The 25000-nt window shown below is 47.1% G+C and overlaps 2 protein-coding genes across 8 annotated transcripts in view; one reads left to right on the top strand and one right to left on the bottom strand.

The window, feature by feature from the left end:
• LOC141004839 (disks large homolog 4-like) overlaps positions 1-12135 on the top strand; it is a 13493-nt gene extending 1358 nt beyond the window's left edge. Inside the window, exons 2-17 of the mRNA XM_073476509.1 lie at positions 4498-4548; positions 6575-6699; positions 6805-6974; positions 7896-8032; positions 8121-8271; positions 8651-8919; positions 9454-9556; positions 9771-9867; positions 9981-10157; positions 10276-10313; positions 10395-10442; positions 11017-11118; positions 11200-11372; positions 11458-11567; positions 11686-11777; positions 12029-12135. Of these exons, the coding sequence (XP_073332610.1) occupies positions 4498-4548; positions 6575-6699; positions 6805-6974; positions 7896-8032; positions 8121-8271; positions 8651-8919; positions 9454-9556; positions 9771-9867; positions 9981-10157; positions 10276-10313; positions 10395-10442; positions 11017-11118; positions 11200-11372; positions 11458-11567; positions 11686-11777; positions 12029-12135 (1950 nt within the window). The remainder of the gene's footprint in view (positions 1-4497; positions 4549-6574; positions 6700-6804; positions 6975-7895; positions 8033-8120; positions 8272-8650; positions 8920-9453; positions 9557-9770; positions 9868-9980; positions 10158-10275; positions 10314-10394; positions 10443-11016; positions 11119-11199; positions 11373-11457; positions 11568-11685; positions 11778-12028) is intronic.
• A 3742-nt stretch (positions 12136-15877) lies between these two features.
• The window catches only part of tfr2 (transferrin receptor 2), an 11489-nt gene continuing 2366 nt past the window's right edge, over positions 15878-25000 (bottom strand). Inside the window, exons 5-18 of one of the 7 annotated variants that reach the window (XM_073475856.1) lie at positions 24104-24244; positions 23926-24034; positions 23606-23848; positions 23370-23509; positions 23122-23297; positions 22929-23048; positions 22445-22527; positions 22248-22311; positions 22051-22118; positions 21800-21870; positions 21609-21693; positions 21299-21523; positions 19306-19446; positions 15878-16847 (exon numbers count right to left, since the gene is read on the bottom strand). In XM_073475856.1, coding sequence (XP_073331957.1) covers positions 16593-16847; positions 19306-19446; positions 21299-21523; positions 21609-21693; positions 21800-21870; positions 22051-22118; positions 22248-22311; positions 22445-22527; positions 22929-23048; positions 23122-23297; positions 23370-23509; positions 23606-23848; positions 23926-24034; positions 24104-24244 — 1921 coding nt within the window. In that variant the 3' untranslated portion in view covers positions 15878-16592. Of the gene's footprint in view, positions 16848-19283; positions 19447-21298; positions 21524-21597; positions 21694-21799; positions 21871-22050; positions 22119-22247; positions 22312-22444; positions 22528-22928; positions 23049-23121; positions 23298-23369; positions 23849-23925; positions 24035-24103; positions 24245-25000 lie in introns of all 7 variants that reach the window. The other 6 variants (XM_073475855.1, XM_073475859.1, XM_073475853.1 and 3 more) reach the window with 6 other exon arrangements.

Genomic DNA, 25000 nt, shown 5'->3' with positions numbered 1-25000 from the left:
CGAGAGACACAGCCTCAGAGTGGCAGAAACACAGAGAGAGAGAGCTGTCAGGGGAGATGAGGAATAGCTTTAATTAATTCAGAGAGAACTGTAACACAGTCTCTCTCTCTCTCTGCCCTGCTGTCAGTCTACCTCTCTCGCCCCCTCTCGCTCTCTGTTATATAACCCTGTTGAAGCTCCTCCAGATCCTCCAGAGACAAACAATGAAGTCAACTGTGTGTTGTAGTGTTGACAGCTGTTCAGCCCTGCAGGGACTCAGGCACCGTTCACCCTGTTTCTCACAGAGAGACAGACAGGCAGGCAGACAGACAGACAGACAGACAGACAGACAGACAGACAGACAGACAGGCAGACAGACAGACAGGCAGACAGGTAGGTAGAGAGACAGGCAGACAGACAGGCAGGCAGGCAGGCAGACAGACAGGTAGAGAGACAGACAGGCAGGCAGGCAGACAGACAGACAGACAGACAGACAGACAGGCAGGCAGACAGACAGACAGGCAGACAGACAGGCAGGCAGACAGACAGACAGGTAGAGAGACAGACAGGTAGAGAGAGAGACAGACAGACAAAGTAATAACACCTGATCACGTGGAGCTGGCGATCAGGTGTTGAACCTTGCGTGTGATCTGAACTGTGATGTGGGGGGGGGGGGGGGGGGGTTGTGTGTGGTACGATGCAGTCGTCTTAACGTTTGTTATTATAGTCTTTCATCTAACAATAAATCAAAACAAGCTGCGTCCGTCAGCGAGTCTCCAGGGGAACGAGTGTGAACGATGGTTATATCTGACGCACCAGCGACACCTTCAAGGCTTGAGAAGCGTCAGCTGAGCTAATCAGTAATGATAGTGCTGGTATTATTCCCTCAACATAAATCTCTATGGATGAACAGTGCAGTGAACCCATCGCTCTATTCCACCACATCCATGTTCGGTCCGTCTCTGATCCATCGCGGCAGCGTTGCGTATCTGCTCCGGCAGTCCGGACTCTTCTGCAGCAGGTACGCAGGACTTCTATTTCTGCTGGAGCTCAACGTAACAATTCAGCTGAATTGAGCACAGAGCAGACAGGAAGTCACACCGAAACAACAACATAACATCCGGGTAATTTTCAAAATAAAACACAAATACAAGCTCTTCTGATCCTTCGGTCGGGAACACTTCGTGTTGTTGTGTTTATCACATACCTGTAACTGCAGTTGCGCGTGTTTCTGTAATAATCGTGGGAACTCCTCAGTCTCGCAGCTCCAGCTGTCCACTGCTGCACTCAGTATGTAGCCGGTGGGAGTTGATGGTTGATGGATGACGGAGCAAAACTGTTGCGGAGCCGTTCCACAACATACGTGCAACCGGTGGACTTCCCGGGTAAGAACGAGGTCCAGCGTCCTGTTCCCTGGAGAACAGCGGTCGCAGCAGCAGGTGATTGAAGGTGCAGTCCTTGACTCCCTGGTTGGTGATGAAGTTTATCAGATATCCTTCAGTCAAGAGACGTCTCGTCTGTGAGCTGTGACCATCGTGTGACCAGTGAACTCAACATGAACTTCTGTCCAGTTTTCATTCTTTCCTAAAATATCCAAACGCTGTTGGAGGACATGTTGTTCTTGTGACGGACACAATGCGCTAACGTAACCCTGGAGTCTCGCTCCAGGTCTCAGCTCCAGTCCAGCACCACTAATGGAAACAGCAAAACGTTAATGACTCGTCCTCAATCAGACTACGCTCATGTTTCAGTTTAGACTTGATTTATTTTATAAAGAGACGCTGCTGATGACCTCATAGACCAGCTGATGACCTCATAGACCAGCTGATGACCTCATAGACCAGTTGATGACCTCATAGACCAGCTGATGACCTCATAGACCATCTAATGACCTCATAAACCAGCTAATGACCTCAGAGACCAGTGAATGAACATTTGTGCTGTCGGCAGGTGAAACAGGTTAGGGTGTGACTGTATGGACTCTATATGCATCATGATTACAGTCAGTCGGTGTGACTGTATGGACTCTATATGCATCATGATTACAGTCAGTCGGTGTGAATGTATGGACTCTATATGCATCATGATTACAGTCAGTCGGTGTGACTGTATGGACTCTATATGCATCATGATTACAGTCAGTCGGTGTGACTGTATGGACTCTATATGCATCATGATTACAGTCAGTCGGTGTGAATGTATGGACTCTATATGCATCATGATTACAGTCAGTCGGTGTGACTGTATGGACTCTATATGCATCATGATTACAGTCAGTCGGTGTGAATGTATGGACTCTATATGCATCATGATTACAGTCAGTCGGTGTGACTGTATGGACTCTATATGCATCATGATTACAGTCAGTCGGTTTGACTGTATGGACTCTATATGCATCATGATTACAGTCAGTCGGTGTGAATGTATGGACTCTATATTTATCATGATTACAGTCAGTCGGTGTGACTGTATGGACTCTATATGCATCATGATTACAGTCAGTCGGTGTGAATGTATGGACTCTATATGCATCATGATTACAGTCAGTCGGTTTGACTGTATGGACTCTATATGCATCATGATTACAGTCAGTCGGTGTGAATGTATGGACTCTATATGCATCATGATTACAGCCAGTCGGTGTGAATGTATGGACTCTATATGCATCATGATTACAGTCAGTCGGTGTGACTGTATGGACTCTATATGCATCATGATTACAGTCAGTCGGTTTGACTGTATGGACTCTATATGCATCATGATTACAGCCAGTCGGTGTGACTGTATGGACTCTATATGCATCATGATTACAGCCAGTCGGTGTGAATGTATGGACTCTATATGCATCATGATTACAGCCAGTCGGTGTGACTGTATGGACTCTATATGCATCATGATTACAGCCAGTCGGTTTGACTGTATGGACTCTATATGCATCATGATTACAGTCAGTCGGTTTGACTGTATGGACTCTATATGCATCATGATTACAGTCAGTCGGTGTGACTGTATGGACTCTATATGCATCATGATTACAGCCAGTCGGTGTGACTGTATGGACTCTATATGCATCATGATTACAGTCAGTCGGTGTGACTGTATGGACTCTATATGCATCATGATTACAGTCAGTCGGTGTGAATGTATGGACTCTATATGCATCATGATTACAGTCAGTCGGTGTGAATGTATGGACTCTATATGCATCATGATTACAGTCAGTCGGTGTGAATGTATGGACTCTATATGCATCATGATTACAGTCAGTCGGTGTGACTGTATGGACTCTATATGCATCATGATTACAGTCAGTCGGTGTGACTGTATGGACTCTATATGCATCATGATTACAGTCAGTCGGTGTGAATGTATGGACTCTATATGCATCATGATTACAGTCAGTCGGTGTGACTGTATGGACTCTATATGCATCATGATTACAGTCAGTCGGTGTGACTGTATGGACTCTATATGCATCATGATTACAGCCAGTCGGTGTGACTGTATGGACTCTACATGCATCATGATTACAGTCAGTCGGTGTGAATGTATGGACTCTACATGCATCATGATTACAGCCAGTCGGTGTGACTGTATGGACTCTACATGCATCATGATTACAGTCAGTCGGTGTGACTGTATGGACTCTATATGCATCATGATTACAGTCAGTCGGTGTGAATGTATGGACTCTATATGCATCATGATTACAGTCAGTCGGTGTGAATGTATGGACTCTATATGCATCATGATTACAGTCAGTCGGTGTGACTGTATGGACTCTATATGCATCATGATTACAGTCAGTCGGTGTGACTGTATGGACTCTATATGCATCATGATTACAGTCAGTCGGTGTGAATGTATGGACTCTATATGCATCATGATTACAGTCAGTCGGTGTGAATGTATGGACTCTATATGCATCATGATTACAGTCAGTCGGTGTGACTGTATGGACTCTATATGCATCATGATTACAGTCAGTCGGTGTGACTGTATGGACTCTATATGCATCATGATTACAGTCAGTCGGTGTGAATGTATGGACTCTATATGCATCATGATTACAGTCAGTCGGTGTGACTGTATGGACTCTATATGCATCATGATTACAGTCAGTCGGTGTGACTGTATGGACTCTATATGCATCATGATTACAGCCAGTCGGTGTGACTGTATGGACTCTACATGCATCATGATTACAGTCAGTCGGTGTGAATGTATGGACTCTATATGCATCATGATTACAGCCAGTCGGTATGAATGTATGGACTCTATATGTGTTTATATACAGTACGTATCTGTTTTCTATGTGTGACTTACTCTGGAACAAACAGGAAGTGATGTCATCATCATGTTATATGGAAGAGATGATATGAGAGAGAGGTGGTCGCTATAGCTACAGCAGTTACAGTTGCCTAGGTAACAGCCCCCTGAGGGCTCAACAGCTGTTACCATGGTGTTGCCATGGAGATGCTGGATCATGTGATGAAGTTTTTTTCTTCTGTTTTACAGATGAACGGATCAGAGGGAGAGCTGGAGTACGAGGAGATCACACTGGAGAGGGTACCACACACACACACACACACACACACACTGTAACACACACTGTAACACACACACTAACACACACTGTAACACACACACACACACACTGTAACACACACACACACACACACTGTAACACACACACTAACACACACAATGTGACACACACACTAACACACACTGTAACACACACACTAACACACACACACTGTAACACACACACTAACACACTGTAACACACACACTGTACCACACACACACACACACTAACACACACTGTAACACACACATTAACACACACTGTAACACACACACTGTGACACACAGACTAACACACACACACACACTGTAACACACACACTGTGACACACACACTAACACACACACACTGTAACACACACACTAACACACTGTAACACACACACTGTACCACACACACACACACACTAACACACACTGTAACACACACATTAACACACACTGTAACACACACACTGTGACACACAGACTAACACACACACACACACTGTAACACACACACTGTGACACACACACTAACACACACACACTGTAACACACACACTAACACACTGTAACACACACACTGTACCACACACACACACACACTAACACACACTGTAACACACACACTGTGACACACAGACTAACACACACACACACACTGTAACACACACACTGTGACACACACACTAACACACACACACACACTGTAACACACACACTGTGACACACACACTAACGCACACACTGTGACACACACACTGTGACACACACACTAACACACACACACACACTGTAACACACACACTGTGACACACAGACTAACACACACACACACACACTGTAACACACACACTGTGACACACACACTAACACACACACACACACTGTGACACACACACTGTGACACACACATTAACACACACTGTGACACACGGGCGTCCAATGGGCTGTGAGAGGATCACGTGTTACAGCGCCCTCCTGTGGTGCTCAGAGGACGATGTAGCTGCTCTCACTGTAACGTGGAGCGGCTGCAGACAGCTGATGACAGGTTACACACAGACTGTCTGTCAGGAGGCACCTGACGCCCAGCAGCCAATCAGAGCCCAGTATTAACCCGGACCATGGTACAACACAGTGTCTGTGTGAGGCTCCCTGCTCTGTTTAACACTGCGCTCACCAGAATAAACTCCGCCCGGCTGACATCACATAAACTCCGCCCGGCTGACATCACATAAACTCCGCCCGGCTGACATCACATAAACTCCGCCCGGCTGACATCACATAAACTCCGCCCGGCTGACATCACATAAACTCCGCCCGGCTGACATCACATAAACTCCACCCGGCTGACAGCAGCAGTTATTTTTATCCTCGCCGTCTTATTTTAGGAAACATGTTAGAGATGAAGCGGAGCGGAGCTGAACTTTAATCATGAACAGTCACAGCTGTCAGTGTGGACACGTTCATCATCACTGAGTCACTGCAGCTTCTGCAGAGCTCAGCATCAAACATCACAGCCAACATCTGATCACACTGATGGACTCATTGATCCGTCCTCACGTCTCCAGAGTCAAACACGCTGTCCTGAGAGACGACTGCAGCTCACTTCAGATACTGACTGTAGTCCTCAAGATAACTGAGCCTGGTTCCTGAAGGGAGCTGAACAGTGCTATCTCTGTAGCCACAGGCACATTTTGATGGGGCCATTTAGCTTAGCTTAGCATAAAGACTGGAAACAGCTAGCCTGGCTCTGTCCAAGGGCAACAAAATACCAGCAGCTCTGAAGCTCTCTGATTAACATGCTGTATCTTAGCTAACTGGTTTGTCTTTACGCTAAGCTAAGCTAACCAGCTGCTAGCTGTATTCATATTTAGCTTAGAGACACGAGAGAGAAGTCAAACATCTGAACATCTGACTGTAAGAGAAGACTTCATGTTGTGTTTCCACATCAGGGTCTGAACATGTACTGTGTGTGTGTTTGTGTTTGTGTGTGTGTGTGCGTGTGTGTGTGTGTGTGCAGGGTAACTCTGGTCTGGGTTTTAGCATCGCAGGAGGAACTGATAATCCTCACATCGGAGACGACCCGTCCATCTTCATCACTAAGATCATCCCTGGAGGAGCAGCTGCCCAGGACGGACGCCTCAGGTACACACACACACACACACACACACACACACACACACACACACACACACACACACACACCCTCTCACTGAACATGTCCTGACGACTCTCTCTCTCCGTCTTCAGGGTGAACGACAGCATCGTATTCGTTAACGACGTGGACGTGCGTGAGGTCACTCACTCCATCGCCGTGGAAGCGCTGAAGGAGGCGGGGCCTGTCGTCAGGCTGTACGTCCTGCGGCGACGCCCACCGACTGAACGTGTCACACAGATCAAACTGATGAAAGGACCTAAAGGTAGAAAGTCGCTCTTCACAGTCTGTGATGCAGAGGAACAACGTTCTGTACTGACTGTACGGTCCTTTATGTTTATCAGAACCTGAACCTGTTTAGTGTTAGGAAGGTCCTCCAGTAATCAATCATGCTGCAGAACCTAGTGGCTTCAATAATCTAGTTAGAACCGTTCTGTTCTGACTTTACAGTCGGAGAACTCTTGTTGCCTCAAAGAACCCATTCAACAAACATGTTAACTTGTTAGAAAGGTTCTCCAGGATCAAACATGCTGCAGAACCTTTACCCTGTTACAGGAGTTCTAATTTGTTCCACACTTTGAAGAACCTTGTTGAAAGATCTACTGATTCTACAGACTGTACAACCTCTATGATGCGTGAAGAACCCTGAATAAAATGTTCTCTCATGATTAAAGATGCTGTGTAACTTTAACGACACATTACAAAGAACCATCTTAGAAATGTTCTCTAATAATTCAATATACTTCAGCACTTTTATTAGAAAGGTTACAGACCTTACAGACCGTAGAACCTGTTAGAACCCTGTTACAAAGTCTGTCCAGTGTTCTTGTGTCACATTATCCTGTTGGGAAGGTTTCTCACACTTTAATGGTATTTAAGAACCCATAACAACATCTGCACCACATTAAAATAACCTTCTTCCCTCTAAAAACTTCATGAGAACCCACTAGAACCCTGTTACAAAGGCGGTCCAGCATTTGAAACCTTTATAAAGAACCCTGGTTTAAAGGTTCCTCAATAATTCAGACTTCAGAATCATTTAAAGAACCAGAAGATCTCTTCATGGTTCTTAAAGAACCCATCAGAGAGGTTCTCTTTCATACACAACAACATGACTGATTGGTTCTTGAACTGATTGATAACATGTTTGAACTGACCGGTTCTGTTGTGGTCCGGCCCGGTCCAGGTCTGGGCTTCAGTATAGCCGGCGGCGTGGGGAACCAACACGTTCCTGGAGACAACAGCATCTACGTCACCAAGATCATCGAGGGCGGAGCGGCGCACCGTGACGGACGGCTACAGATCGGGGACAAAATCCTGGCTGTGAGGAGAACCCTCCGTACCTGCAGTGACATGTTGTAATACACAGGTTGTTCACACTCACCTGACCTTTGACCTTTGACCCCCGCAGGTGAACCATGTGTCCCTGGAGGACGTCCTGCATGAAGACGCCGTGGCGGCCCTGAAGAACACAGGGGAGGTGGTCTACCTGAAGGTGGCCACACCCGCCTCGCAGTACATCCACCCTGCTGATCGATACAGCCCCCCCGACCTGACCAGCTGTACGTACACCTGTGAGCACACACTTCCTGTTTCTGACACCTGGAACATCCTGGACCTGACACGAGTCAGACACAGTTTCAGTCTCTGTTGTCTGTTTCATCTGATCCACCACAGAACCAGTCACACAACATCACCAGACTCCCTTAACAAATGTAGTGATTTAAGAGTTGTTGAGTTGGAGACACTTTATAAACTGTGTGAAACTCTGTCTCTGACTCATTCTTCATTATTTGTGGTGACACCAGGTGTGAACAGGGTCTGTGTGAGTCTCTGAGTCCAACATGTAGGACGCTGTCTCAGTGTGTCCATCAGGACTGTCCTTCACTTTGATGACTTTGTTAGAAACAGGACTGACGGTGTTTCTTCATGTCTCCTCAGCCTACATGGAGCCTGACTACATGTGTGATTACCCACAAGCCCTCCCTCCTCCGTCACCACGACGATACTCACCAATCCCCCGCGGCATGATGGGAGAGGACGATTATTCGCGGGAGCCTCGCAGGGTCTGCGTGCAGCGCGGCTCCACCGGTCTGGGCTTCAACATCGTGGGCGGAGAAGACGGAGAGGGGATCTTCATCTCCTTCATCCTCGCAGGAGGACCAGCAGACCTGAGCGGAGAGCTCCGCAAGGGAGACCAGATCCTCAGTGTGAGTACAGACCACATCCTCAGTGTGAGTACAGACCAGATCCTCAGAGTGAGTACAGAGACCAGATCCTCAGAGTCCCTTCCTGATGACATCATCATTGAGTGCCCTGAGAGTCCTCCTGTTTGTAAGTTGTCTTCAGTACAAACTGATCCAGTGTCAGTGGTCTGATCCATGAGCTCAGTGCTAACAGGAGCTGCTAACAGCTAATATTAATGGAGACTTTCTGTCCAGATGTGAACAAACGTAGTTAAAAACACACAGCTGGCTCACTGAAACCATGCTAACTTCCTGGTTACATCCCCAAAGCATTATGGGAAATGTAGATCCCAAACATACAGAAGTGCAACAACGAACTGTGGAGGTTCACCTCATGAATCACTTTCATTCATACACCTGAGCATCAGCAGGAGACGCGTCCTCACTGTGACTGTGACTCACCTCTTCAGTCTGAGATACACCGAATGATCCTGATCACACTGTGACCTGTCCTCTGTGTGTGTGTGTGTGTGTGTGTGTGTGTGTGTGTGTGTGCAGGTGAACGGTGTGGATCTCAGGTATGCGACACATGAACAGGCAGCAGCCGCTCTGAAGAACGCCGGACAGACTGTCACCATAGTAGCACAGTACAGACCTGAAGGTGAGCGCACACACACACACACACACACACACACACACACACACACACACACACACACTTTAAAGAAGGTAAAACAGTAAATTGTACTCAAGTCAAAGTAAATTAACTGCTCATGCTTCAATATGGCTAATATGAAGCTAACAATAAGCTAACAGTTTGCAGTAAATAACACGTGTGTGTGTGTGTGTGTGTGTGTGTGTGTGTGTGTGTGCAGAGTACAGCCGCTTTGAAGCAAAGATCCACGACCTGAGGGAGCAGATGATGAACAGCTCGTCTGGAAGTCTGAGAGCCAACCGCAGCTTCTACATCAGGTAAACTGTGTCACTGATGCACCTGGAGGCAGCACACCTGGCCAGGTGGCTCAGCTGAGGCACCTGTACAGACGACTATAGTAATCTGATGTTATTACTGTGGGTGTGTTCAGGGCCTTGTTTGACTACGATAAGCAGTGGGACTGCGGCGTCCTGTCTCAAGCTCTGGACTTTAACTTTGGGGAGGTTCTTCACGTGATGGACAGCGCCGACGACGAGTGGTGGCAGGCCAGACGAGTCAACCAGCAGGGGGAGCTGGAGGAGCTGGGATACATCCCGTCCAAACACAGGTCCACAGAACACTCTGAGATACTGAAGTACTGCTGCAGTGTCACCATGAATACCCTGCTGATGTGTGTGTGTGTGTGTGTGTGTGTGTGTGTGTGTGTGTGTGTGTGTGTGTTTCAGGGTGGAGAGGAAGGAGTGGTCCCGCATGAAGAGTAAAGGTGAAACTTCATGACAGAGAATAAACGAATCAGAGTGAAGGAGGACGTGTCTGAATGTGTGTCTCTGTTCTCTGCTCACAGGAAGAGAAGGCTTCGTTCACAGCTACGAGCTCATCACTCAGATCGAAGGTCAGTGGCTCCTCTGCAAAGTCATGTGATCCTGTAAGATTAAAGCTCATGAGGACTAAAACCCACTGTGGTTCAGGTCAGACCCTCCAGGACCTGGACTGATGTCGTGTTCATCCACACCCTGCAGCCAAACACAAACTATAGACTGACCTGTTGATGCTCGAGATGAAGCTATAACATACACATCATGTTCAGACAGGGTTCAACAGGCCGAACAGGAAGTCAGGTGGCCTGAAACCCAACCACCAGACCTGTGTTCACACAAAATGAGTGCAAAGAGACGCAGAACAACTACAAAGAGACACAAAACAACTACAAAGAGACACAAAACAACTACAAAGAGACACAAAACAACTACAAAGAGACACAAAACAACTACAAAGAGACACAAAACAACTACAAAGAGACACAGAACAACTACAAAGAGACACAAAACAACTACAAAGAGACACAAAACAACTCCAGCTGATCTTCTGTCTCTTTAATGTTTGCGTGTCTGTGTGTTGTCCAGGTGACTGTGTGTTTGTTAACAAGGAGCAGGTATAAATAAAGTTTCCTGTCTCTCTGTCTGTAGTGGACTACGCCCGTCCCGTCATCATCTTGGGGCCGACCAAAGACCGAGTCAACGACGACCTGCTGTCCGAGTTCCCGGACAAGTTCGGCTCCTGCGTCCCTCGTGAGTGTCTCGGCCTCAGGTGTGAACACAGGACACATGATGTCATCAAGCAGGAAGTGACAGCTGTAACTCTCTCTGCAGACACGACTCGCCCCCGGAGGGACTACGAGGCCGACGGGCGGGACTACCACTTTGTGTCGTCACGGGAACAGATGGAGCGGGACATCCAGTCCCATCGCTTCATCGAGGCGGGGCAGTACAACAACCACCTGTACGGGACGTCGGTGCAGAGCGTCAGACAGGTGGCCGAGCAGGTGAGACACGCCGGCTTCATGTCTCCTGCAGGACTACGAGCAGGTGTTACTCATTAATGTGTGTGTGTGTGTGTGTGTGGACCAGGGGAAACACTGCATCCTGGACGTGTCGGCCAACGCAGTGAGGAGGCTGCAGGCGGCTCAGCTCCACCCCATCGCCATCTTCATCCGACCACGATCCCTCGAGAACATCCTGTAAGTCTGTGAGGTCATCAGTGAGGTCATCACTGAGGTCATCAGTTTGAGTCCACACCTGCAGTAAATAAAGTGTGTGTGTGTGTGTGTGTGTGTGTGTGTGTGTGTGTGTGTGCAGGGATCTGAACAAGCGTCTGTCGGAGGATCAGGCGAGGAAAGCTCTGGATCGAGCTATCAAACTGGAGCAAGACTTCCTCGAGTGTTTCACAGGTAAAAACACACCTGATGGTTTCATGAGCTCCTTAAAGTGTGATGGTGACTGTGTGTGTGTGTGTGTGTGTGTGTGTGCGACCACAGAGACACATGAAACAACTACAAAAACATAGAATAACTTCAGAGACACAAAATGCAACAAAGAGACAAAATGACTACAAAGAAACTCCTTGTTATCACCCTGATGTAACTGTGTGTGTGTGTGTGTGTGTGTGTGTGTGTGTGTGTGTGTGTGTGTGCACGTGCAGCCATCGTGCACGGCGACAGCTTCGAGGAGGTGTACCACCTGGTCAAAGCCGTCATCGAGGAGCAGAGCGGCCCTTACATCTGGGTTCCGGCCCGCGACAGACTCTGATTGGCCACTGCCAGCCACAGGCATCGTCTCCACGGAAACCGCTGGGACGTCCCCCTCTGAGCGGCGTGACGTGACGGAGAGCAGACGTTTGTCTTTTTACAGTTTCTGTTTTCTTTCTGGAGGATGAGGAGCGAGCACACTGATTGGCTGCTGGAGCCGTCTGTGTGTCAGAGGGACATCTGATTGGTTGATTGATCTTGTGTTGGTTCAATAATCTGTATTATCAGTAAACACTGAGTCAGAGGACAGTAGAGTTCAGTTGGTAGTGAAGTATTTATATTAACCTATTTATTTATTTATTGATTTATGTGATGTGAAAATGGTGTGTGTGTGTATGTGAGTGTGTGTGTGAGTGTGCGTGTGTGTGTGTGTGAGTGTGTGTGTGTGTGTGTGTGAGTGTGTGTGAATGTGTGTGTGTGTGTGTGTGTGTGTGTTTGTGTGTAGTGTACATAAAGACTTGTGTGACTGTAAATAAAACGATGGGGCTCAAACACACAGTCTATTCAGGGCTTAAAGTATCAAACACTGGACTACAACACCCACAATCCCCCTCTGCCGGACTTCATCTCCCACAGTCCCTCTCTGTCTGGACTACAATTACCAACAATCCTCCTCATTTGGACTACAAAAACTTACAGTAACTCACTGCATGGACTACAACACCCTGAACTCCCTCATCTGGACTACATCACCCACAATCCCTCTCTTTGTCTACACAGAGGGGGGAGGAGTTACAGTCAGATCACACCTCCCCCTTTTATTGGACTACAATGCCCATGATGCCTCACTGCTTGGACTACAACATCCTGACCCCTCCTCTTCTTGAGGTCAAACTGGAACTCAACACTTCCGTTTTTAAGGCTTTGGACTACATTACCCACAGTTCCCGGCTCCAGTGGAGGATTACACCACCTACAGCACAGAGGGACTACATTACCCACAAGTCCCAGTTCCAGCTGTTCTGGACTACAGTACCCATGATTCCTGCTCCTGAACAGGACCACAAACTCACCTGGACAGGTGTGGGTGGACGCTGTGTGTGTAACCATGGCGACTGGGACTGCTGGTGGATCCAACATGGCCGCTGCTGCTCCCAAACTGGCTTCTGATGGTTCCAGTGGGCTTTTTTAAGACTGAATATCAGGGTCATGTGAATAATTATAATAATTATTATAATAAAAATAATCAGAATTATTGATGATGTAATATCATCTCACACACACACGCACACACGCACACACACACGCACACACACACACACACACACACACACACACACACACACACACACACACACACACAGCGGGCTGACCTGAGGTCGTCTTTTCTTTCTGAGCACTGACAGAAGTTACACTTTATTAAAGCTATAAAATCATATCTGAATATTTATTATTATCTTGTGACACACACACACACACACACACACACACACACACACACAGAGGAGGCTGCTGGTTTGTTGTATAATGAAATAATTAGTAATAAATGAAATTCAACTATTGAAATATTGAAATAAATTCCTTATAAAAGCTGAATGTAACATCTGTCTGATTCACAAACATTAACCACTGAAACATCTGGATCTGAACAGTGAGGATTACTGTGGTGTGTGAACAGGCTGCAGGACCGTCTGCTCCACGGACGTCCTCTCTGGAAGAAGAAGAAGAAGTTTGTGAACACACTGTCTGAACCACAACATCACCAGACTCCCTTAACAAATGTGTCAGTTTAGTGAGTTGTTGAGTTGGAGACACTTTATAAACTGTGTGAAACTCTGTCTCTGACTGATTCTGACTTATTTGTTCCTTCTTGTGAATTCAGCAAATGTTCAACATGAACTTCTTTCTGTCTTTGAGCAGAACACAGAACATCAGAGTAACAGTCTGGACTCTGTAGTTAAAACCTCAGTCTGACCATGTCTGTTAGCGTGTTGTAGTTTTAGCAGTTGTCGTTTTAGCAGTTGTAGTTTTAGTGTGTGTTACGGCCCTAAAGTAAACAAAAAGTAGTAAGTAGGCCAGTAACACATGAAGGACAGTAAATTCAAATAAGAGTATTTATTAAATGTAAACAAACGGCTGTAGCCGAACTCAACAAACCCCGAGAAGCAAGATAAACCCAAACAAAAGAAAAGGGGCAGGAGTTCCTGGCCAAAATGAACAAAAGAGAGAGGAGACCCCAGACCAGCCTGCCACCACCGTCGTATCCGGGTTCCTCCTAAAGCTGCCTAACCAGAACAACTAACCTATGAAAAGAAAACAAGAAGGGCACGAAAACAGGAACTACCAGGAACTCAAACCCAAATGTAAATAATAAAGCCCTGGCGCTCTAAAAGGCCGAGGAACTGACATGAAACACAACTCAGGAACAAAGGAAACAGCATAGACTGCGCTGCCTCCCTCCTCCGGCACCACACCTGTCATGAGAGAGAGAGAGAGAGAGCCGCCCTGCTGCTGCCTCCTTTTAACCTGCTCAGGTGATTGCCAGCACCTGAGCTCAGGCAGAGCAGGGCAGAGACACACACAGGGCGCTGCTATTTGGCCACACTTAATAGTGTGTTGCAGTTTTATTGGTTTTGTTTTAGCATTTGTAGTTTTAGTGTGTTGTAGTTACCCACCTAACCCTAACCTTAACATTGTATAATGTAATACAATATAATATAATATAATATGATATAATGTAATATAATATAATGTAATATAATATTACATAATATAATGTAATATAATATAATATAATATAATATAATGTAATATAATATGGTCTGTGACATCAGCTGACAGATTATTGATCATCTTTCTTCTTCTGTGTTTCAGGTCACATGAGCACTGAGCCAATCAGACCAGATGAATTCCAGCCAATCATGTCGTCTTTCCTCTGTTGTTTCAAAGCTGTAGAAATAAAACTCTCTGTTGTGTTTGTTACAGTGAAACTGAGACAATCTGAAGTTTGGAGACAATCACAAACATTTCTTTTCATCATTAATCATTAAAATTGTTTCTCGTCACGTTGCCCTGACGTCTGCTCTGCATCGTGCATCGGTTGTCATGGAGACGGCTGTGTTGTCATCACATGACCTAAACATGGAGGCTCCAGAAAAACCCGACATGTTTTTAAAAGTCCGCCTTGTGTTTGTGAGGTCAACACTGAACTCTGCACAGGAAACACCCTCCACATTAAAAGTCTGTCTGGGGGCTCGTTAAGGAGCGTTAACGAGGCTTCGTCTCCCACACCTCTGAAGCTCCTGATGATGTCACTCACTCAACACAAAAATAAAGTTTATAAAAACCTGTTCTGATGTCATCACCTGAACTTTATCATGACAGGTGTCATATTTCATCATGTTAGAATAAGAACATATTAGATATTGATCTGCAGCATCATCTATATTTACACCTCCATATGTTCTACACGGTTTATACTGAATGTTCTCTATTTCATTACTTTACTATTTTTACCTTATAGATTTATTTTTAACACAAGCAGCTTTTACACAATATTTATTTATTCATACATTTTACAAACTAGTGTTATTCATCCTGTTATTGATCGACAGAACAGAACAATAATGTAAAGAAAGAAAACAATGTGTTTTAATCAGTTTCTATTCATCATCATCATCGTCTTAAAATCACTACAAGCAACAAAGACAATAATAATATTAATAATGTTGTCATGGCAACTGAAGATCAGTCACTTGTCTGGTGCAGATGAGAGTTTGTCAAACAGCAAGTCTGACACAATATTTATTTTCTTGAAGTTCTTTATTGCTGCAAACAAGAGTCAAACATCAGCAGCACACAGATGACGAGTGAAGAGAGGCCGTCTCTCCTCGTCCTTTATAATAACAGAAACCAACACACAGCGGCAGCAGTCACAGTTACACATGAACTCCCTTAAAATAACACTCCACCTCCACCTCCACCTCAGGTTAACATATATTTAACATACACGTACATCCCATAGTTTATGTGTCATACACCAACCATTGTCAGAACACATATACACAGGAGAGGTTAGAAAAACACCCTTCAGGATGAATCTTAACTGAGCTCTGATCTCTGTTAGTCTTTACAGCCCATATATCATAAATGCTCTGCAACCATACAACTGCTACAAGACAGAAACCACAGACACGAGTTTCACCCTACACACATTAATGTTGCATCTATATTTGTCAGGTTTTATATGCAAGAATAACATCAAAATAATAATAAAGGGACATTACAGAACTTCCTTCACAATATTAATAACGTTTTTAGCTTTTTTTAATGTTTTAATTTAGATGTAACTTATCAAACCTGCAGCTCAGCCAATCACAGAGACGACACAGACATAATCTGCCCAGCAACAAGAAAACTGCTCACTGCGTCGGTGGAAACAGGTCATTTTTAATTTATTGTGTAAGTGTGTGTGTGTGTGTGTCAGTGTGTGTGTGTGAGTGTGTGTGTGTGTGTGTGTCAGTGTGTGAGTGTGTGTGTGTTGTGTATGCTCCACACGTCTCCGCTGAGTGCGTTGGCGGCTCCCTGCAGCGTCCACGTGAAGAACGCGAGCTGTCGTCTGAAGCGCTTCTCGTCGAAGCGTTCGGGGTCAGAGGTCAGCAGGGCCAGGTGCTCAGTGAGCGCGCTCAGAGTGTGGTCGCCACGGCCGTGGATCACATGACGGAACGGCGTCTCCACGGCCGACACGTACTGAGACAGGAAGTAGTATTCCACCTGCAGGAACGACACCGGAAGTGAATTTATTAGTAAATAAGAGGCAGCGTTTGCAGTACTTGTACCCTGATGATGCAGTATCAGTAGTGTTTGCAGTACTTGTACCCTGATGATGCAGTACTTGTACCCTGATGATGCAGTATCAACAGTGATGCAGTACTTGTACCCTGATGATGCAGTATCAGCAGTGATGCAGTACTTGTACCCTGATGATGCAGTATCAGCAGTGATGCAGTACTTGTACCCTGATGATGCAGTATCAGCAGTGATGCAGTACTTGTACCCTGATGATGCAGTATCAGCAGCGTTTGCAGTACTTGTACCCTGATGATGCAGTATCAGCAGCGTTTGCAGTACTTGTACCCTGATGATGCAGTATCAGTAGTGTTTGCAGTACTTGTACCCTGATGATGCAGTATCAGCAGCGTTTGCAGTACTTGTACCCTGATGATGCAGTATCAACAGTGTTTGCAGTTCTTGTACCCTGATGATGCAGTATCAGTAGAGTTTGCAGTACTTGTACCCTGATGATGCAGTATCAGTAGTGTTTGCAGTACTTGTACCCTGATGATGCAGTATCAGCAGCGTATGCAGTACTTGTACCCTGATGATGCAGTATCAGCAGCGTTTGCAGTACTTGTACCCTGATGATGCAGTATCAGCAGCGTTTGCAGTACTTGTACCCTGATGATGCAGTATCAGTAGTGTTTGCAGTACTTGTACCCTGATGATGCAGTATCAGTAGCGTTTGCAGTACTTGTACCTTGATGATGCAGTATCAGCAGCGTTTGCAGTACTTGTACCCTGATGATGCAGTATCAACAGTGTTTGCAGTTCTTGTACCCTGATGATGCAGTATCAGCAGTGATGCAGTACTTGTACCCTGATGATGCAGTATCAACAGTGTTTGCAGTTCTTGTACCCTGATGATGCAGTATCAGTAGCGTTTGCAGTACTTGTACCCTGATGATGCAGTATCAACAGTGTTTGCAGTACTTGTACCCTGATGATGCAGTATCAGCAGTGATGCAGTACTTGTACCCTGATGATGCAGTATCAGCAGTGATGCAGTACTTGTACCCTGATGATGCAGTATCAGCAGTGATGCAGTACTTGTACCCTGATGATGCAGTATCAGCAGTGATGCAGTACTTGTAGAGTTTGCAGTACTTGTACCCTGATGATGCAGTATCAACAGTGTTTGCAGTTCTTGTACCCTGATGATGCAGTATCAGCAGTGATGCAGTACTTGTACTCTGATGATGCAGTATCAACAGTGTTTGCAGTTCTTGTACCCTGATGATGCAGTATCAGCAGTGATGCAGTACTTGTACCCTGATGATGCAGTATCAACAGTGTTTGCAGTTCTTGTACCCTGATGATGCAGTATCAGTAGCGTTTGCAGTACTTGTACCCTGATGATGCAGTATCAGTAGCGTTTGCAGTACTTGTACCCTGATGATGCAGTATCAACAGTGTTTGCAGTACTTGTACCCTGATGATGCAGTATCAGCAGTGCTGCAGTACTTGTACCCTGATGATGCAGTATCAGCAGTGCTGCAGTACTTGTACCCTGATGATGCAGTATCAGCAGTGATGCAGTACTTGTACCCTGATGATGCAGTATCAGCAGTGATGCAGTACTTGTACCCTGATGATGCAGTATCAGCAGTGCTGCAGTACTTGTACCCTGATGATGCAGTATCAGCAGTGATGCAGTACTTGTACCCTGATGATGCAGTATCAGCAGTGATGCAGTACTTGTACCCTGATGATGCAGTATCAGCAGTGATGCAGTACTTGTACCCTGATGATGCAGTATCAGCAGTGATGCAGTACTTGTACCCTGATGATGCAGTATCAGCAGTGATGCAGTACTTGTACCCTGATGATGCAGTGTCAGTAGTGATGCAGTACTTGTACCCTGATGATGCAGTACTTGTACCCTGATGATGCAGTATCAGCAGTGTTTGCAGTTCTTGTACCCTGATGGTGCAGTATCAGCAGTGATGCAGTACTTGTACCCTGATGATGCAGTGTCAGCAGTGATGCAGTACTTGTACCCTGATGATGCAGTATCAGCAGTGATGCAGTACTTGTACCCTGATGATGCAGTATCAGCAGTGATGCAGTACTTGTACCCTGATGATGCAGTGTCAGCAGTGATGCAGTACTTGTACCCTGATGATGCAGTGTCAGCAGTGATGCAGTACTTGTACCCTGATGATGCAGTACTTGTACCCTGATGATGCAGTGTCAGCAGTGATGCAGTACTTGTACCCTGATGATGCAGTGTCAGCAGTGATGCAGTACTTGTACCCTGATGATGCAGTATCAGCAGTGATGCAGTACTTGTACCCTGATGATGCAGTATCAGCAGTGATGCAGTACTTGTACCCTGATGATGCAGTGTCAGCAGTGATGCAGTACTTGTACCCTGATGATGCAGTACTTGTACCCTGATGATGCGGGTGTTGTAGAAGCGGGCGGTGGTCGGGTCGTGCAGGTCGCTGTAGTCGATGGCTCTCTGCAGCGTCTCGGCTGCTCGGCTGTAATCTCCTCTGGCGCTGAAAACCCACTGAGGAGACAAACCTCTGGACTGGAGACAGAGACACGACGCTCTGAGACGTCTGACACTCAAAAGTCTCAAAACTCTGAATATTTTCAAGAATGTCAACATGATGCTACTTCAGAAACATATTCAGGCAAATGGAGAAGAGATTTTATCGTAGAGGTCGCAGAAACCACAACAACAGAGGAAAGATGCTAACAACAAGCGTTAGCTAACACAATAACAACAAAACATCTGTACAGACACACTCTTTGAACCAAAATAGCCGACTTGCTAATAGGGGTGGGCGATATGGGCAACAAATAATATCTCGATATTTTTGGGGATTTTGGCGATAACGATAATCAGTCGATATCCTTTAAAATGTGATTGCTAAACTGTTGCAAGGAGGATGCTAGCGAGAGGTCATGTGATCACGTCATGTGATTACGTAGGCCCACTAGTCGTGTGACTGAGGCCTCGACCACACGGACGAAAACGATCCTTTTTTCCTCCGTCTTCCTCGGCATCCTGAAAACGACTGAAAACGCTGTAGTTCATATTCCAGGCCTATAGGTGGCGCTTGAAATTCACCAAAAACGGAGAAGAAGAGACGGCGCGAGCACAAAAAGCTCGCGCGCTGTAAACAAACAGACAGTAGACGGAGAAACCGAACCCAACAAGAAGAAGACGAAAATGGCCAGTGCAAGGAAACCAGAATTGTTTGTGTGGACCGATAATGAGGTCGAACTGCTGCTGCGACTCACACTCGACTACAAGGGGAGTAAGTTGCAAGAAACACGAACACAAGCACGTAGTCCGCCATTGAAGTTGTTGTTGTTATGAGACGTCGCGGGGTTCAGAGGTCGAGGGGTGGGGCGAATCCTGCCATGCTGTAGAGGGCGCTGCTGCACCGTGTATTAAGTGGATGTGAGGAGTTTCCGCGTGCGTTTCGATATTTTTGGCGAAGTAATTTAAATACTCGATAATGGAAATTTGCACATCGTCAAAACAACAATGACGATATTATCGCAAACGATATATATCCCCTACTTTTAACTGTATATATCTAGGTGCTGTATCGTAGTCAACTGGACTTGTTTCAGTTTGTTGAAGATGTTTAACCTCTCACCTGGACTCACCGAGCCTCAAAAAACCCACATGAAGACCAGTTTGACCAACAACCCACAAGTGGCCCTAACGACTCTGAAACTCAGAGCTCTCACGTGTCATTAACGACTCTGTCAGGACATTCCCACACACAGTTTAAAGCCTGCAGCTCCTCCAGTTAGTTAGAAGTGAAGAAGCCTCTTGGATTAGAGGTGAAACGTCTTCAACAAACTGAAACAGGTCCAGTTGACTACGATACAGAACTTAGAGGTACCATGACCCGGATGACTGAGAACCTTCATCAACATCTTCCTAACTGTATGTTTTCTTTTGCAAGATGATTGGCAGCAAACCAGCCATGATGACCAGGTACTGAAGGTATTTTGATGTGCTAGTGATGTGCAACAGGCTAACTAGCATGTAAGCAGTTAGCTTACTTGGTACCATGGATCACCAACTATCTCCTCGACACCAGGAGCACTAGTAAAGGTTAAAAGTTAGTGAAGAGGGGAAATAGAGCTAATGGTCAGTTAGCAAGCTCATTAGCTCATTAGCCTAGCTCTGTTGCTAACATTACAGTTATTTTGCTAATAAGCTAGCTTCCTCCGTTTTGGACTGCCTGGCTCTCCGTCCACTCAGAGGTCGGCTGTCAGGACCTTCTGCTGGTCGATGAATCCAATGTGTCAAAGTTCACCGAGACTGAACTCAACATGAACCTTTGCACAGACTTTCTTCACCTGGCGTCTGATTGGTTGATGACATCACACAGGTGAGGTCAGAGGGAGATTACCTGCAGCTCAGCAGAGTGTCTGTTGAGCTGAGCGCTGAACTGCAGCACGGTCTGAGCGTAGGAAGTGATGCGTAGCGGCAGGATGTGGTCGTGGGCCAATCGCAGCACCATCTCTCCCACCAGCTCCCCCAGGCTCCGCCCCGTGACCCCCAGACGACCCGCCAGCACTTCCTGTAGGCGGGAGGCGCTGTCCAACGGCGTGTTGATGAACGGGTACGCTCGCTCCTGAGCGGACACACACAGACGTGATGACATCAGCATGTAATGGGTGCACCTGTACACCTGAGAGCCAAACACACCTGAAGTTTACCTCAGAGAACCTGAGCTCCACAGCTGGAACTCCTGCGAACGCCGTGAAGCTGTACGCTCCACTGTTCAGGTACAACGGCTTCACACTGAGAGGAGAGGACAGGTGAGTGTGTGTGTGTGTGTGTGTGTGTGTGTGTGTGTGTGTGTGTGTGTGTGTGTGTGTGTGTGTGTGTGTGTCTGTGCGTGTCTCACATCCTCCAGCTGCCTCCCTCTCTCTCTGCCTGGCTGTAGATGGTCTGACCTGCATGTTTAGGATGCTCCACCTAAACACACACACACACACACACACACACACACACACACACACACACACACACACACAGGACACAGACACAGACGCAGACACAGACACACACACACACACACACACACAGGTCAGGACATGACATCATGTTGATCCAGAGTTAAAGACTCTCACAGCTTCAGTATAAACAGATCTTCACCTGTCTGATGGCGGCGTCCAGCAGGTCGACCAGCAGAGGACTGATGTAGGCAGACAGGACGTCATCACCTGCACACACACACACACACACACACACACACACACACACACACACACACACACACACACACACACTATAGATGATTAGTTGGCACATTACAGAAGGTCTCCTGTGATTGACTGACAGCGGTGTGTTACCCATGACAGCCTGGTCCAGACTGAAGTAGGCGACGGCCTTCAGGTGCAGCATGGACAGGTAACCCTGGGAAACAGAGGTCAAAGGTTACTGCGTTACTACGGCAACCACAGTGAGAGGACTCAGCAGAGGGCTGAAGTCAGATCCCTCTTCTTCTGTGGTGTGTAACACGTGTGCTCTGCTCTCTGATTGGACGAACCTCCAGCCACTCAGTCGCTCCCACGTTCCCGAACTCTCCAGCGTCCCAGCTGACGAAGAGGAGGCTCCGCCTGGGACTGAACCCTGCACACACACACACACACACACACGCACACACGCACGCACACACACACACACACACACGCACGCACGCACACACACACACACACACACACACACACACACACACACACACACACACACACACACACACACACACACACACACACACACACAGACACACACACACACACACACAGTACCACTTCCTCTATGAACATTGGTTACCCTAGCAACCATTGAGACTGGCAGCATCCACATAACAACGCAGTGACCCCCGGTAACCACCCAGATCTCCTCACATCCACCTATCAGCACCAACCTGGCAACCACATAGTTACCAACTAGCTAAACGTTAGCAGTGATTGTTGGTGGCCACTCCCCTCACAGCACCAGCAGCTCACCTGTCTCCAGGTGAGTCTCACCTTTCTTCACCATGACGGTGAAGGTCCGAGCCAGCTCCAGCAGGATCGCTGTTCCGACTCCGGACTTGACGGCTCCTGGACCCAGCGAGTCTCTCTGAGCTCCCAGTATGATGTACTGGTCTGACAGAGATCAGGTGGGTTATCCTCCGCTCAGACAGACAGGTGATCATGATGAATCTCAGGTGAGGGGTACCTGGCTCCACGCGGCCCTCCAGAGACGAGAAGATGTTGTTGAGGAGGACTGGCGTCATCACGTTGTGGACCGACATCTTGACTCTGCGCCCGGAGCTGAACTCTGGACCGACCACGCAGCGCACGTACGGCAGCCGACCTCGCCATGACGGTGGACAGGATGGACCTGACAGCTGGCTGAGACGCAGAGACACACAGTGAGGTCACAGTCACACCTGAGACCAGGTGACCTGAGGGGGCGGGGCTCACCTGAGCAGCTTGGCGGCTACAGTAGCACTGATTGGCAGGGCCGGGATGAGGGGCAGGCCCGAGGACTGGATGGGCGGGAACTGAGTGTGGTTGAAGGAGGGGAAGCCGGGGGTGAAGGGGTCACCTGACCCCAGGTGGACCTGTGATTGGACGACACAGAGAGGAGGTGCTGATTGGTCAGGAGCAGCAGGACGTGTGTGTGTGTGTGTGTGTGTGTGTGTGTGTGTGTGTGTTACATGTTCGGACACGGCGGTGTGTGTGTTCAGTCCGAGGCGGCGGGGGTCCTGCGGCAGGTCGGCGGGGTCGGGGTAGATCAAAGCTCCGCCCGCCCCGCTCCTCTCAGCCAACCAGACCTTCTCAGCGAAACTGACCCCGCCCCCGACACGCATCACCACCACACAGCCAACCACAGACACGCCCGCGCTCTTCAGCCAATTAAAATCCTCCGGACGGCCGTAGTTGGCGTAGACCACGCCCCCCTGCAGACAGACAGACAGGTAAAGACACCTGGTGTTGGTGTTACCATGGTGACAAACTGTCTGCGTGTCCGTCTCACCGTGGTACTTCCTGTGGCGCTGTAGGGACAGAAGTCCGACGGGTTGAGAGGGATCTGTTCTGAGATCAGTCCTGCAGAGTCCAGCAGCCACAGAGAGCTCCTCTGAGACCTGCAGGTGACAGACCACAGGTGTTGTCTCCACCATCACTCTGACCTCGGCCATGACACGTCTACCTACCTGTGGGGGAACTGCAGCGTGGCGTACAGCGACTCTGTCCAGGTGTGGTCCATCCGCAGCTGTCTGAAGCGACGGAGGACCTCTGTGGCCAGAGAGGTTCCCTCAGAGGAGCCTGGAGGATGACTCGCCCTGCTGACCCGACTGAACGAGACACAGAACCACAAAATGACCCGTTGTGAGCGCAGGACTGAGGACACGAAGACAAATTCAACCTACGACTGTCAACCACGAAAACATAAAGATAAACCGTCTTTAAGTCCAGCTGACGGCTGAGACCAAACACAGAGACGACCCAACATCCACCTGAAGAGACAAAAAACCACTCAGGTCCAACTTGTTCTTTAAAGTGAAGCTGAAGAGATCAAATCTGTGATGACGTCAGAACTCTGGTTGATGTTCTGGTTCCACCTGGAAGCAGAACATGTAGAGTACGGTCCAAAAGTCTGACAATCTTCTACTTTATGTAAAAATCCAAAGAAAAAATCCAAAACACTCTTTTAGAAGCTGAGATCCTCCTGATTCAAGTCATGGAAACCACTTCAAGATGGACCCACAGCAGGCAGCAACAAACAAACAGACAAACAAACAAACACACAAACAAACAGACAAACAAACAAACAAACAAACAAACAAACAAACAAACACACAAACACACAAACAAACAAACACAAACAAACAAACACGCAAACAAACAGACAAACACACAAACAAACAAACAAACACACACACAAACAAACAGACAAACAAACAAACAAACAGACAAACACACAAACACAAACAAACAACAAACAAAGTGTCTGCAGACTCACGGATGAAGCGTCTGGATGTTTCAGTAACAGAAACTGTCTTCTCTTCTCAGATGTCTTGAAACTCTTCTTTCACTTCAAATCATCATTC

Source organism: Pagrus major, chromosome 11 (genome assembly GCF_040436345.1).
Source record: "Pagrus major chromosome 11, Pma_NU_1.0".
In the NCBI taxonomy this organism is placed as follows: domain Eukaryota; kingdom Metazoa; phylum Chordata; class Actinopteri; order Spariformes; family Sparidae; genus Pagrus; species Pagrus major.
The sequence above is the reverse complement of the archived record's forward strand: the minus strand, read 5'-3'. Positions and strand labels throughout refer to the sequence as shown.